Here is a 16,095-nt window from a genome sequence, read left to right on the forward strand (position 1 = left end):
TTTATTTATTTATTTATTTTTTCTTTTTTATTCTTTTTTTAATTAATTTTATAAATTGTATAAATTATATTTCTCCCTTTTACCTACTTGTTTCAGTTTGTAATAATAGAATATAATGATTAGTCTGTATAATAGTCTTATTTGTATTTGTATTTGTCATCCCTGGCTTTTACAATTATGTAATACGCATTGAAATATTGGATATTGCGTAAAATCAAAATTTAATAAACTTGAAACTTGAACCAAGGCAGAAGCGATCTTCCTATTCTCCTATACATGCAGAGCTGCTATCTAAAATGGCCGCTGTGAGTTCTCGTGGCAACTTCGTGAGTTCCCATGGTCTTGTAAGGTTGGTTCAAGAACTCGTGGCGGCCATTTTAGTTAGTAGCAATACACGGGCAGAAGCAACAGGCGTATAGAATCAGGCATACGGGACCCTAGGTGCCGGAAATATATGGCAGGGTTTCACAGACCTACATTTCCAGTGCCTAGGGTTCTTCATGAAACATGGCCAGTATCACTTAGTGACACTGAAGACCGACACCAACCCTAACCATGCCCACTGCTGGTCTTTGGCGAAAGGCGCCACAGACCAAGGTGCCGGTCAGGTAGGTCATTTAATAGGGATGGATTTTTTTTAATAAGGTTTAATTTGACCAATTATCTAAATGTTGGGGAATTGGGGGGGGGGAGGGGGTCCGGGGATGTCAGGGGGAGTGGTGTAGGGTTCCACGGCTCAGCTGACCCTGGCAGGGGAAATCCCCATCAGCTGAGCTGGCAGGAATTCCTGAATCTGGCTAAGCTGATGGGGATTCTTCTGCCGCCATCAGACAAGGTAGTTGGGTATGTCTTCAAAACTTGCTTTTGTGCATTTTTCATGTGGACTTTTTTATTTTTGTAAATGGCCAAAAAGATAGAAATCCTAAGGAACAAAATTTATACCTAGATCATTTTTTTTTTTTTTTTTTAATTTCTAAGTTTAATAATTACAATATCAGATGATACCAATAAAAAAAGGTTCTTACACAAATTTCAGCAATACTTAGTTATTCATACAGAATTCCTTTCCAAGCCCACAACAATGGGGAGACATGATACAATTTCAAATAGACAAATTATAAAGTAAAAACTAAGGAAGTGGTTCTTGATTCACCCTCGCGAATCCTAGACCATTCCCTACTATTTAGGGATTCTTATATCCTCTTATTCCTCAGTAGTGGAACTAAAAGCTCTTTATTACTAACTCATTTCTGTTCTCGAGCTATTAAAAATTATTGCAATTGAATGGGATCCCAAAAAACATATTCAATGTCTTGTAACTTAACAAGACTTTTGCATGGAAATTTTAGTTAAAAAGATGCCTCTAGAGCTAAAGCTCTACCTTTTAATTTCAGAAATTCTTTCCTTCTTAATTGCGTAGCTCTAGAGGCATCTGGAAAAATTCTAACCAAGTCTCCACAAAATTTTGTCAACCTATTTTTAAAGTAAAGTTTCATTATTAACATTTTGTCTATCTCACTCATGCATGTTATTACCAGAGTGGACCTACTCTGGATCACATCCTGGCTATCTTCCAAAAACTCTGTCAAATTTATTTCATTTGTAACTAGATGGTCCACCTCCTGGGTGGGTTCTATTTTTCTTTGAGGAACATAATAATAATTATTTATTGGGAAATTATCCGCATTGGGCAACCCCAGTATTTCTTTAAAAAATTTCCTTAATAAAATTTCAGAAGATAATAAATGAGTTACTGGAAAGTTGACCAAGCGGAGATTCCTCGCTCTATACATATTTTCCATTCATTCCATTTTAGAATGTATCACTGTAGAATCCTTAACAGCTGATACTGAGACAGCTTGAAGTGTATTACATTGAGTTTCTACCACATTTAATCGTTTATCCAAGCAACCTAAATTGGAATCCACATTTTCAAACTTATGAGACACAGACTATGAAAAATCACTATTACTCTGAGAAACCCTTCTACTCTAGAAATACCTAACCACAAGTCTTTAAGGGTAATATCTTGTGTTTCCACTGTTGGTGGTTGGTCCTCCACTACACCTGAAAATTCAAGTGATTTAGGTATTCCAGTAAAAGCTAAGGGGTTCATAATCCCCCCAAAAAATCTAAAAAGTTTCCTAAATGGCTACTTGAACGATCAAAAAGCTTGATCGTCCAAGTACCCATAACCAAAGCTGGTTTTTAGATGCATTTAAAACCAGCGTAGGCTTTTCCCCTGCCTCTAAACGCACAGAGAGAAAAGAGGCGTGTTTAGAGGAGGGGAAAGGGCGGGCGGTGGGTGTGAGGTGGGCCGATCTACACCTAGGCGTGCAGCAGGTATAACCAAAACAGTAGGCAGGTTGCCTAGTCGGCACTTTTACCTTTTTGACTTAGACGAAGTCAAACCAGGTCTAAGTGCCGAAAAAGGGGCCGCTGAGCTGATGGCCGCTGGCGCGATCAGTTCAACGGCCCGGCAACCAACCCACCCACCCACCGCAACCATCACAGCAGGAGAGATGCCTCATCTCCCCTACCGCGATGCGATCACCCCTCTACCTGAACTGCTGTGACCCACGGCAGGAGAGATGCCCAATCTCTCCTGCCGCGGGTTGTGGCAGTTTGGGTAGAGGAGTGATCGCATCGTGGCAGGAGAGATGGCCAAACTCCTGCCGCGATACATCACCCCCCACCCCCCCCGATAATATAAGGGCAAGAAGGAGCCCAAGCCCTCTTGCCCCGGTGATCGTGCCCCCCCCCCCACCGAGTACGATCTGGCCAGGAGGGAGCCCAAGCCCTCCTGGTCCCGGCAACCCCCTACCCCCCACCCCCCACTACAATACGGGCATGAGGGATCCCAGGCCCTCCTGCCCTCAACATAACCCCCCTCCCCCCAACGATTGCCCCCACGAACCCCCAATCGGCCTCCCGCCGACCCGCGACCCCCCCCCGGCCGACCCCACAACCCCCCCACCCACCACCCCTTCCCCGTACCTTCAACGTTGGCCTGACAGATGAGTGCCAAGCCCGCCCGTCCGGCAGGCCAGCCGGGTCCAGAATGAGGCCTGATTGGCTCAGGCGGCAGAAATCCAACCCATAGGTGGGGCCTGAGGCGCCTGGGCCAATCAGAATAGGTCCGAGAGCCTTAGGGTCCTCCTGTGGGCAGGGCCTTAAGCACATGGGCCGGGTTCCCTCTTGCCCCGATATCGTCGGGGGTGCCGCGGCTGCCGCGGGGCAAGAGGGCTTGGCTTCTTCTTGCCCCGATGTCGTCGGGGGATGCCACGGGTGTCCGGGGCAGGGGGGCTTGGTTCCCTCCTGCCCCGATGTTGTGTGTGTGTGTGGGGGGGGGGGGGCGGTGTTGGTGTGGATTCTGTAACCGGTGTTGTTTTTGACAGACACCGGTTACAAAATCCAGCTTTTAGACGAAGGACTGGCTCCTTCTTTGCCTAAAAGCCCTTGTGTTGGACGTTTTGGGCTTATGCGTTTTTTTGGTTCATTATGGGGTATAAGTGTAGACGTCGTGGGGGTGTACTTGTAGACGTAGTAGTTGGCTGGGCGTTTAAACAGCTGATTGTAGAGGCAGGCCATTATCAAAACAAGGATGTTTGTTTTGGTTATGGACATTTTCCCTGCTTCTGCTTTCAACGTTTAAGGCCTTAGGCCAAAAAGGGACTTAGACGGGTTTTTTTTATTATGCCCCTCTAATTTATTTGTCTGAGTGGAGGATACCACATATTCAGTGGAAATAGTAGGTTCACTGGGAGCTGATACCTATGATGGTATCAACTGGAGGTGACTTTATTTGTTACCCCGTGTCTCTCGCAGCAGCGGCAGTGCTTTTATTTGCGGTCCATCAGGCAGGCACTGGAAGAGACGGACTCCTGACGTCATTGGGTCCGTCTCCACTAACATCCTTAAATTGAAGCCGCTGCCATGGTTGCGGCTGCAGCCGCGTGGCCGCAGGGCGTGGCCGAAGGGGCGTGCCCAAGGAGCAACGAGGAGCTGAGGAGCAGGAATTTAAGGTTGTATCATTTTTATACTTCTTAAATTGCCAGGACATGGGGAAAAGGAAAATTAAACCTAAGAGTTCAACACCAGCTGTATCTGGTCCTATGGACAGGCATTTGACATTATCAACTGATAATCCTCCACAAATACCACTTGATATGAACTCTCCTATATCAGGAGCTTCAATGAGTCACCTCGAAAGGACTCCTCCCCTTCATCCAGTATCAAGTGATCATTTTCAAAAATAAAAAATAGACATCTGGCAGTTTTGAAAATGGACATTTCTGCTGGGTTTCTGAACGTCATGTCCAAAACGTCCAACCTCAGGCTCAGACGTCCTATCAAAAATGCCCCCCACACACATTACCACCACCTATAGTGAGCATCCACTTATAGAAATACCCTCTATGGGAAAAATTCTATAAGAGGCACCTAACTTAGGTCCCCTTTTATCAAGCTGTGTGTTTTTTTAATCGCAGAGCGCTGCAGTAAAAGCTCTGATGCTCATAGAGCATCCAAGCTTTTACTACACTGGTCTGCGATAAAAAAAAACACCCTTATGCAGCTTGATAAAAGGGAGTTTAATTAGTAAATTGGGAAAAATAAAAATTAATTGGTTAATAGGTGCCTATCCTCTTAGGTGCGATTCTATAAAAGATAATCACCCATTGCATGGCGCCTAACTCCAAAGTAAGCGTGTTTAAGGGTGGAGAAGGACTTAGGTGCCACGAGGCGCAATTCTCTAAAGGACTTAGGTGCTTACAATATAGACCTTTAAAATCTTGACCTATATTATAGGCACCTAAGTTTTAAGTTAAGCGTGATTATGTAATAGGTGCCTAAGTGTGATTGACAAGAGATAGGTGCTTCTCTTTTTAAATGCCATTTATAGAATTTCCCCCTACGTACCTATGTTTTCTTCTGGATGCAACATTAGAAAGAAGGGAGTGTATTTATAAATCTTGTTCCAAGAGAAAATTTGTTTCCTGGCATCGTCGGTGATAGCAATATAAAAATAAATAAAAGTCTCTCCACCCTTTAACTAAACATGGCACTGTTTTTGCATGAATGAATATAGTAAGCAGTGCAGGGACAATATTATTTTGAGTATGATCAGTGGATTAAAAACAGCAACAAAAACAACAAATATATATATACAGTAAAACCTTGGATTGCAAGTAATTTGGTTGCAAGTGTTTTGCAAGACAAGCAAAACATTTGATTAAATTTTAACTTGATAAACAAGCAATGTCTTGCAATACAAGTACATACAGTATACACACATCACAACTGAGCCGATGGTTCTCTCTCTGACGCTGCGAGAATGTAACGACTGTTGTAAATGAGTGAGGTCTTGCAATACGAGTACATACAGTATACACTTGTCACATCATCACAACTGAGCCGATGGTTCTTCTCTTTCTGATGCTGCGGGAGTGTAGTGACTGTTCTAAATGAGCGAGGTCTTGCAATACATCTCATTTTAGTCCATTCACTGACTGCTGCTGCGATGGCCTTCCAGCACTTTGCAATCATGGGCCCCATACCTAACGTGACCATTTATTTTTTTCATTAAAACGGGACATCTGTTAATATTCAGACCCGCCCCCAATCCCACCCTAGCTCCGCCCCAATCCCGCCCTAGCCCCACCCCCCAATCCTGCCCTAGCCCCACCCCCAATTTCTTCCATTCATTTTTCATGTACACACAATAATTTATTAATTTATAATGGTAAACATAAATTTTTTTTAAAAACACAAAGCACACTACACAGAGAAAATGTTTAATTATCATTTATGAGTTTCGGATTTTTTTCAAAGATGTCAAGGCAGATGAATCTAAAATATGCAATGTCACCTCAGTAACTATAGAAAAACAGGCAAATATAGTGCAAAATAGAGATAGTAGATATAAATTCTCAAAACGGACACATTTTGATCACTAAATTTAAAATAAAATCATTTTTCCTACCTTTGTTGTCTGATGATTTCATGAGTCTCTGGTTGCACTTCCTTCTGACTGTGCATCCAATCTTTCTTTCTTTCGCATCCAACATTTCTTTCACAATCCAGCCCCATCCCCTATGGGTTCAGGTTTCTCTCTCTTTTCCCTCTTACCATCCCCAGATCCAGTGTCAGTTCTCATTTCTACCTTTGTTCCAAGTCTCCCTCTCTCTCCCTCCTCTGTTATGATCTTAAATCTCCCTGTTCTTCCCCAGGGTCTCTCCCCCTCTGTCTGAACTTCCCATAGTCCTGCATCTGCTTCCTGTCTTTCCCCTATGGTCCAGGCCTTTCTCTCTCTAGTCTTTCTAATCTGCTTACAACCCCCCCCCCACACACTTTCTCTGCCTCTTTCTCAACTTCCTCCATCCCTCCTTCCCTCCCAGCAGATTTTAGCTTATCTCCCTCCTCCTTTTCTCCTCTCAGATCTGGTATCTGTCTCCTTCCTCTTTTCCTCCTCCCAGGTCTGGTATCTGTCTCCTCCCTTTCCCCCCTGCTCAGGCATCTCTCTCTCCGCTCCCTTCCTCCTGTTCTTCCTTCTATTTTCTGCCTATGTCTAAATTCTTTCTTACTATTCAGTCCTCAATTTCCCTCTTTCATTGTGTCTACCTATAGCTTGCCACCTCTTTCCCTCACCCCTTCCAGTATCTAACTGTATCCTCTTCCCTCAATCCAGCATGTGCCCTTTTTTCTTTCTCCTCCCCATTTCCTTCCAGCGTCCGCTCCCCCTTTCCCCTACTTCCATTCAGTCTGCCCCTCTCTCCCCCACACTTCCATTCCGCATCTGTCCCTCCTCTCCCTTACACTTCCATTCCGTATCTGTCCCTCCTCTCCCCACACTTCCATTCCGCATCTGTCCCTCCTCTCCCTTACACTTCCATTCAGCGCCTGTCCCTTCTCTCTTCCACACTTCCATTCAGTGTCTGTCTCCCCTCTCCCTACCCCTTCCATCTACTGTTCACCCTCTGTCTCACCCTTTCCATTCTCTACCCTCTCTGCCCTTTCCATCAAGTGCCCTCCCTCTCTCCCTTCCATATGGTATCTTCCCTCTTTCTACATGATTCATTTCAGCTTCCCCCCTTTCCATTTTTCTGTCTCCCTATGCTCTGGAATCTCTCTCTTCTCCTTTCCTTCCTTCCTTCCCTCCCACTCCACCCCATGCGCTATCATCTCTATCTCCTTCCCTTCCCTCCCCTCCCCCATGCCCTGGCATCTATCTCCCTCCTTTCCCTCTGGTGTGGCATTTGTTGCTTCTCTCTCCCCCCATGCTCTGGCATCTATCCCTCCCCCTCCATGGTCTGGTATCTCCTTTCCTTTCCCTCCCTCCCATGGACTTGGCATCTCTCGTTCCTCTCCCCTTTCCTTCTCTCTCCTTTTGTGTCCAGCATCTCCCACCTGCCTTCCTACTCCTCATGTCATAGAAACATAGAAGATGACGGCAGATAAGGGCCATAGCCCATCAGGTCTGCCCACTCTACTGACCCACCCCCAAGTCTACTATCCTAATGATCCCACTCCTGGTGACAGGTTCCCTTGGCTTAACCCTCTAAGGGATCCCACATGGGCATCCCATTTGCTCTTAAATTCTTGCACGCTGTTTGCCTCAATCACCTGCACCGGGAGCTCAGTTTGGACCGCCAGTTTGGACCCCTCCTTCCCTCCCTCCATGTACTTCTATACCAGGGCCCTCCACCACCTGCAGGCCTGAGTTTGATACCCCTGCCGTAACTGCAAGGAGGTGTTACTTTTACAATTAAGCATTTATCTGTTTAGGCCAGGGGTGTCAAACTCAATCACATTAAGGGGCCGAAATCCACAACACAGACTACGTCGCGGGCTAGAACCTACCCAATCTCCGCTCCAGACCCCGCCCCCATAATAATACTAATTATAGCACCATTTTTTTCATTCATTTTTCAGATATACACGCACAATATAATTTTATTAACACATAATGGTAATGGTTAACCAGAAAATTAAACTACACAAAACACACTGTATGCTTCTCAACATTCATTCCTACCAGAACACAGATAACCACTATGCAAATACAGGACCAAAAACTAAAAGTACTAATATATTTTTAAAAACACCCTAAGATTTAAGATTCTGCATGCAGTACAACCCCCAGAGAAAATGAAACAACACATCTCCCTCATTATTCTCGGGGGATAGGGGCAGAGCCGGACTGCGAATAGGGAAATTCCGCGAATATCTGGCTCTGACCCACCCCCGCCTCCCTCCTGCCTTCCCCTGGCATCCCGGCCTTACCTGGTGGTCTAGCGGGCTTTCGGGGCAGGAGCGATCTTCCTACCATCCTGCCCCGTGCAGATCGCCAATAGGAAATGGCTGCTGTGAGTTCCCATAATCATTTCCTATAGGCGATCTACACAGGGCAGGAGCATAGGAAGATCGCTCCTGCCCCGAAATCCCACTAGACCACTAGGTAAGGCTGGGAAGGCAAAAATATGGGAGGAGGGGGTTTCCCCTCCCCCCCAAAAAAAATCACGATTATGTGAAATCGTGAGTGCGGAAACCACGAATGGGGAGGGGGAAGTAAAATGTATTTCTTCCTGAGCATTGCAAAAGATAGACAGCAGATTAAAATGCTCAAAATTGACACAATTCAAACACTAACTTGAAAATAAAATCATTCTTCCTACCTTTGTTGTCTCCCTCCCTCCATGCTGTGCCTCCCTCCGGTGGGTGTCTAACCTACTGGCCGGCTCCAACCTGGCCATTTTATGTGGTCCGCTGTCCGATGCCCCCCGGTGTTACCTTGTGGCCGGCTCCCTCCTCCTCATAGCCATAGTGTGCATGGAGCCGCATGCAGCAGCTCCTCATGCGTCCTGCACCTGAACCGGAAGCCTTCTCTCTGACGTTGCAACGTCAGAGGGAATGCTTTTGGATGGGATGAGGTGTGGGACGTGCGAGGAGCCGCTGCACACCACTCCGTGCACACTACGGCTGTGAGGAGAAGGGAGCCAGCCACAAGGTAACACTGGGGGTATTGGACCGCGGGCCGCATATAACGACCAGGCGGGCCGGGTAGTAGTGCCCTAAACAGAAATGTCAGAAAATCACTCTTGGTATGTTGTTTGGGAAAATAATGAATTGGATGTTTTTCCCAGGAAAAATGAAAGTTCACTGCCTGAGGGTTATATGTTATTTTATCTTCTCAACGAAACAGTGGCAGCTGGTGGAGAGCAAAAAAGTAACTTGGTAGATAGAGTAGTGGCTTAGAGATGGAATTTAAATCCCACTGACACTCTTTGTAACCTTAGGCAAGGTACTTAACCCCCTGTAGTCTCATGTGCAAAATTAAGCATTGCCACAATTAACATATGCTATTTACCACAGGTCCCATTTTATGTAATGGGACCTAATTATTAATAATGCACCTGAATTGCATTAGCGAGCTAACATGGTAAAATACTTTATTAAACATGACTCTTGGGGTCCTTTTACCTAACTGCGTTAAAAAGTATCCTTGGTGTGTCTTTTTACATGGCTTGGTTTAGACGTTTTTCTTCTCTCCAGGTTTCTAGATTTTAAGATTGACTTTTTTTCCTTTTTCCAGATTTCTATCCTTTAAAGACAGAATTTTTCTCTCTCTTTTGATTTCTAGCCTTTGAAAAAAGGGTCATTTCCAAATGCTAAAGCCATTTTTCTGCAAAGATAAAATGGCGGATTTTTCTATTTCCAGCATTAATGGTCATGTGCTAATTTTCCCATTAGCTTGTGGTCCCCCACCACCACCTGTTTTGTAGGTAGCAAGGTCTCGCATGCTAACCATGCATTATTCTGTTAATTTAAGAACATAAGAATTGCCATACTGGGACAGACCTAAGGTCCATCAAGCCCAGTATCCAGTTCCAACAGTGGCCATTCCAAGTACCTAACTAGATCCCAAATAGCAAAACAGATTCTATGCTGCTTATCCTAGGAATAAGCAGTGGATTTCCTCAAGCCATCTCAATAATGGCCTATAGACTTTTCTTTTGGGAAATTATCCAAACCTTTTTTAAACTCTACTAAGCTAACTGGTTTCACTACACTCTCTAGCAACAAATTCCAGAGTTTAATTAAATGTTGGCGTGAAGAAATATTTTCTTCAGTTTGCTTTAAATCTACTACTCAGTAGCTTCATCGCATGCCCTCTAGTCCTACTAAGCCAAATTTTTGCTTTGGTAAGCACACACTAGTGCTTACTGCATCTTAATAAATAGACCCCTTGGTTTGTAAGCCCTCAATGTACTTGGAAATACAGTACCTACTGCCTTGAACTACAACTGAAAAGGCGTGAGCAATACTTAAAAAAAAAAAAAATGCTCCCAGCCATGTACTTTTGGCTTTATCTGTATGAAACTGTGTGGCAGGCAGGGCTTGTCCCTTGTTATTAAACTGTATTTGTTTTTCAGCAGAAAAAATATGTAGATATGGTATCATTGAATATGACTATTCAAGGAGAAGTGATAGGTGCTTTCCTATAAGGAGCTTTATTTTAATTCTGTTTTGATGAAGAAGAAGGAAAAAAAAAAACGAGCTAAGATTTCAGAGACACATAGTTGATTTATTTTATTTATTTTTTTTTAATTTGTCAGATATTTGATGGAAGGTGGGAACATTTTTCAGACATCTTGAAAACAGCTGATATTTGCCAAGTATTCTTATCAGATGCTGCAGGATTTTGTGTCCCAGCGCAGGTTCAGAAGGTGTGTGTGAGGCTCTGTGATATTTACTGACTTTGAGCAGCCTGGTGATTATTCAGATGTAGGAAACTTTATTGACATAGCAGTACAAAAAGTGACTGTTGCCAAGGGGGCCCAATCTTTAAGAGGGAAATTTTAAGCCATGCCACTAGATCTGCCCCACTCCACTCAGCCATACCCTAGCTTTGCTCAGTCTTCCTCCTGGCTCCACCTTCTAACAAACCTCAGCCCTGCCCCAGCATGCTACCTCCCTATCAGGCAGCAGGAGGTGCTATAATAAAATGTCATCTCCTCTGTGAGATTTTGCATTTTTTATTGAAATACTGCCATGGCAGCAGGAGATGACATTTTATTAAGGCATCTCTTGCTGCTGATGGGAGGGGAGGCTGCTCCTGGGGAGTACTTTGCCTTCCAGTGGAAGTGTGGGAGATGACCTGTGAAAGCGGGCGTGTCCTGTGGAATATGGGAGACTTGACAGGTTAGAGAAATGAAAGAAGAAGAAAAAAAAAAATAATATTAGTAATAACACTAAAATAAGATTATAGATACAGAAAAGACTGTAACAGAGACTGTTCCACAATGATAGTAATGATCAGTATTGTCCTTGGTCAGGTCACATTTGGAGCCAGTTGTCAGAATATTACGTATTCTGGTGCTGCATCTGCTTTATCTCCTGTTTTCACCAGGTTGATAATGATTATCCTGTTCATTGTTTATTTATTTTTTTTTTTTTGGGGGGGGGGTTCTTATAAGGGCAGTGACCATATGGTTGCAAAGTGTAGGTACTTAATTGATGCTCATACTATGGAGCTGATTTGCAAAATAACACCACTCTGTGAAAATTAGTAGCATAAAATAGTCCAATTAGTATACACTGGCTTTCGCTAAGAATGGCTGAATCAGGGCAAGGTAGCACACATACTATGCATTTGAAAATTGAAATGTACAGTGCTTCATTTACCTCAGGCTAGCTAACAATATAGAAACCCACAATCTCCAAATAACCCAATTTACCAAGGTAAATAGCTGTTTTTTTTGTAAACGCCCTGTCATTTTGTTATTTCTCTCAGGTTTGGAAAATGTGCTTTTCTGCTATCTTTCTATTACAGATGGGGAAATGTATTTCCTTTAGTCCTTGGCTCATGCAGGGTCTGACTTCTTGGGAGTCTTCTTGGGGACTTCTTGGGAGTCTTCTTGGGAGTCTTCTTGGGAGTCCTTCTAATTTATATTCTCTTGTTCTATATTTGGTGAGAGCGTGGCTATGTTTTGCTGGTTCAGTATTCTGGCAGTGAGTAGATTCACTCGAATATAGAAAGAGTTGTGTTTGTTTTGTTTTCTAATGTGCACTGCTGTACAGATCATTGGTGAGGCTTTGCTTTGTGTTCCAGGGCCCACTGTGGTGTTTTGTAGTGCTGATTTTTCATAGGTGGGTATAAATCCCAAATTTATTTCTGGCATTGTGCCTCTCCCCTCAGATATCACAAGGAGACAAGACAGTTTTCTTAGAATAACTAGCTTAATTATTAAGGATTTGTCAGTTACAGGAAATACTAATTTTCTGTCAACAAGCAGGAATGAGTCAGGCACACGTGCAGATGATGTCAGCTGACTGCACAAGGACTGAATGCTCCCACAGAGTTCTGAGCATGCTCAGCCATTTCTTCTGCTCTAACGAATGAATGGAATCAAAACTCTCACTCTTTAAAAAAAAAAAAAAACCCCAGTATTTTCTGTACTCTGGCACTGATTTTCATCTTTTTGCTAGAGCTGTATCAAGTAGCACATTGTGCTATTTTTTTTCAAATACAAATAATGAAATATATTATTTGGCCAAATGCAAACCCTGAATATGGAATAATAATCATTGAGCTGTAACATAACAAATAATAAAAGAAATAATATGTCGCTTAGTACCATGGAACCTGCCCCCTCCTCTGCAGCTGCGAGATTGGGGAGTATTAGAAACCTCGCAGGGACGGGAAGTAATGTTGCCCGCAGAGTTGGTGGGCTTGCCGACTTCTCAAGTTGCCACGGCTGGGACATCGAAGCCAGAGAAGATTGCGGAAGGTTCAGCAGGTGAAGGACAGATTCTACCGGTCCTTCAATTGGTAAGGCCTGCTGAATTCACACTAGAATCAATTTGGACGGCATTAGACTCCCTACATAAGCTATGTGCTGGAACCTTTCCCCTGGTTCATATGCAGGCACAGAGGTTGGATAACTTTGAGGAAGAGATGAAAGTTTGTGGGCTAAAAGTTAAACACCTAGGGCTCCTTTTACAAAAGTGCATTAGGGCCTTAACGCGCGGAATAGCGCGCACTAACCGCTACCGCCTCCTCTTGAGCAGGCGGCAGTTTTTTGAGTAGCGCGCGCTAATCCGGTGTGTGCGCTAAAAACGCTAGTGCACCTTTGTAAAAGGAGCCCCTAGACTAACAGGTCCAAGGGTTACAATCCTCTCAATCTTCCATAATGCAAGATAGACTATTGTTTGCAAGGATTCCGGGGCAACATTTGCTCAAATTTTTCGTTCATATTCTAAGTTGTTCGATTACTGGGGCATTCGGATTCTAAGATATCACTGTTTATAAATTGTTTGAGATATATCTATATCTATATATCTATATATAGATATATAGATAGATAGATAGATATAGATAGATAGATAGATAGATATAGATAGATAGATATATACAGTATAGATATAGATATATAAACGAAATAAATAATTTTTTTAATAAAAAGAAGCAATATGAAATCAAAGATCAAGTGTTTATTTTGGTAGGATTAAGCACAATAAAGCCCAGAGTTTTCATATTCAAATTTCAATTACTATTCGGCTGAATACAAATAAAGTATTCAGGGCACTATTCAGGGCCTAATTGAATCAAATACAAATATTTGGTACAGCCCTATTTATGCTAAAATTAGGATTGTATTTTTATTAAAATGTTTAAATGCAATTAATCACATGATTAAAGGTATTTTATTTATGTATTTATTCATTTATTTCCTACTTGTAGCTCCTTGTGACTTTGTGCAAGTCACTTAACCCTCCAATTCCCAGGTACAAAATAAATACCTGTATATAATATATAAACTACTTTGATTATAACTGTAGAAAGGCAATATATCAAATCCCTTCCCCCTTCCCTTTCTTTAAAGGACTGATAATAATCCTCCCTCCTACCCCAGATCCAGTGTCACTCCCTTCCTCTTCCTTTCCTCCCTTTGCTCTTCCTCCGGTCTATTCCCTCTCTCTTCTCTTCCTCACTCTCCCTCCCATTGTACAGCACCTCTCTCTCCCTGTCTTCCACTTCCATAAGCAGCAATATAAGCTTGGTGGTGAGCAGGACCAAGTTCTTCTAGTGGCTGTTGGAGCTCATTGCCTTGGCTATATCTTCAACCAGTGGCCCTCCAGCTTGCTCATGATTCTGCAGTGCTCTTCCTCGCCCCAGCTGGACTACCATAAAGGTGGTCTTCTGTTTTTCCCCAGCAGAGGCAGCATTGGCCTGCTCCAAAGCTTTCCCTATGGTCCCTTCTGCCTCCTCCTACATCATTTCCTGTTTCAAAGTCAATGTATTAACTGAATGCCACCATGAGAAAAACGCAGAGGAAGTGGGGCAGGGCAAGGGGCTCGCAACCAAGACTGGAAGGATGACAAGCGGTTGCATATCTAAATTTATTAAAAATCTCAGCAAGGCAGCATTCAAAAGACCCTACACGGGACTATATTTTGGCAAATAGAACCTGTGTCAGGGGTCATGCAATCTAAATCTAAATAATACCAAATATATAAATAAACATAAACAAATTATAACATTATAATCAACATAATAAAATTGTAACATTGTAATCAACATAATAAAATTCTAGCATGGTAAGTGGATGCTTTCATATCTATCTACTATAATAAAACGCTAAGCGCGCATGCGCACTCCTACCTGCGTGTTCCGTGATCCGTATGTCCGTGGCAGGTAGGAGTGTGCATGCGCGCCTAGGGTTCTGTTTTCCCATAACTCAGTTTGTCGTCGTCGTCCATCCCCCCTCACCGCACCCGAACTGTTGACCCTCCAACCTGACCGTCCCACCGTGAGACGACCACAAACCTCCCGCCTCCAGCAGCGTCTGCAGCACTCCAAACACGCTGCCTCGTGGCCCTCCACCACCCCGATTTCCTCTGCCGCGTCCCTGATGACATCATCAGATATGCAGCAGAGGAAATCAGGGCAGCAGAAGGCCGCGAAGCAGCGCGTCCAGAGCGCTGCAGACGCTGCTGGAGCCGGGATGCCCGTCGGTCGATTCGCAGTGGGAGGGTCAGTGGGGTCGGCTGCACAGCAGCGGTAGTGACGAGGGGGGGGAGATGGAAACATGCTTCTCAAGGGTTATACTGCAAAGGGGGATGGGAGGGAAGCGGGCAGACTGGCTTCGGAGGGTGGGGGTGAGACAAAGTTTGGAAGGCAGTGAGGGGGACATAGGAAGGAGGCACTGGGGGGCACTAAGGACATAGGAAGGGGCACTGAGAGCACTAAGGACATAGGAGGCACTAAGGACACAGGACAGAGACACTGTGGGCACTAAGGACACGGGAAGGAATCACTGGGGGCACTTAGGACACAAGACGGAGACAATGGGGCACTAAGGACACAGGACGGACACCAGAACCCCTCCACCTCTGTCTGCTGAGGTTGCTTTTCAGGTGGAGTCAGTACCTAAAGGGTTACAGGACAAACCTGAAACTGTGCAGATTTCTGCTTTGGCCTCTCAAGGGATTGGTAACATTCCTATTTTGATTAAATTACAACCAACTTGTTTAGGACTCCTTTTACTAAACCACAGAAGAGCTTCTTACCACAGGCCAGCGAAGTAAATGCTCACTTGCTCATTTAATTCCTATGAGTGTCAGAGCATTTATCTCACCGGCCTGCTGAATGGCCCATCCATGCTGCCCATCCACAACATCCTCTACCTCCTCCTCTCTCTAAGAGATCCCACATGCCTGTCACATGCTATCTTGAAATCAGATACAGTCTTCATTTCCACCTCCTCCTTCGGGAGACTATTCCCATATCTACCATTCTTTCGGTAAAGAAGTATTTTCTTTACTGCTGAACCTATCACCTCTTAACTTCATTCTATGCTCTCCCCTTCTGGAGTTTTCCTTCATTTGAAAAAGACTCACCTTCTTTACATTAACGCCACAGATATATTTAAACGTCTCTATCATATCCCCTCTCTCCCGTCTTTCGTCCAGAATATACATATTAAGGTCTCTAAGGGCTCCTTTTACGAAGGCGCATTAGGGCCTTAACGCGTGGAATAGTGCACGCGCTAGCCACTACCGCTTCCTCTTGAGCAGGTGGTAGTTTTTCGG

The 16,095-nt window shown here is 44.0% G+C and overlaps 1 protein-coding gene across 7 annotated transcripts in view; it reads left to right on the forward strand.

Annotated features, from left to right (window-relative positions):
- Positions 1-16,095, forward strand: part of PIP5K1B (phosphatidylinositol-4-phosphate 5-kinase type 1 beta) — a 257,847-nt gene that overhangs the window by 175,479 nt on the left and 66,273 nt on the right. Inside the window, exon 2 of one of the 7 annotated variants that reach the window (XM_033924955.1) lies at positions 10,617-10,727. The exons of the other annotated variants lie outside the window; for them this stretch is intronic. Coding sequence (XP_033780846.1) covers positions 10,690-10,727 — 38 coding nt within the window. The 5' untranslated portion in view covers positions 10,617-10,689. The remainder of the gene's footprint in view (positions 1-10,616; positions 10,728-16,095) is intronic. 7 annotated transcript variants of the gene reach the window in all.

Source organism: Geotrypetes seraphini, chromosome 1, assembly GCF_902459505.1.
Source record: "Geotrypetes seraphini chromosome 1, aGeoSer1.1, whole genome shotgun sequence".
NCBI lineage: Eukaryota > Metazoa > Chordata > Amphibia > Gymnophiona > Dermophiidae > Geotrypetes > Geotrypetes seraphini.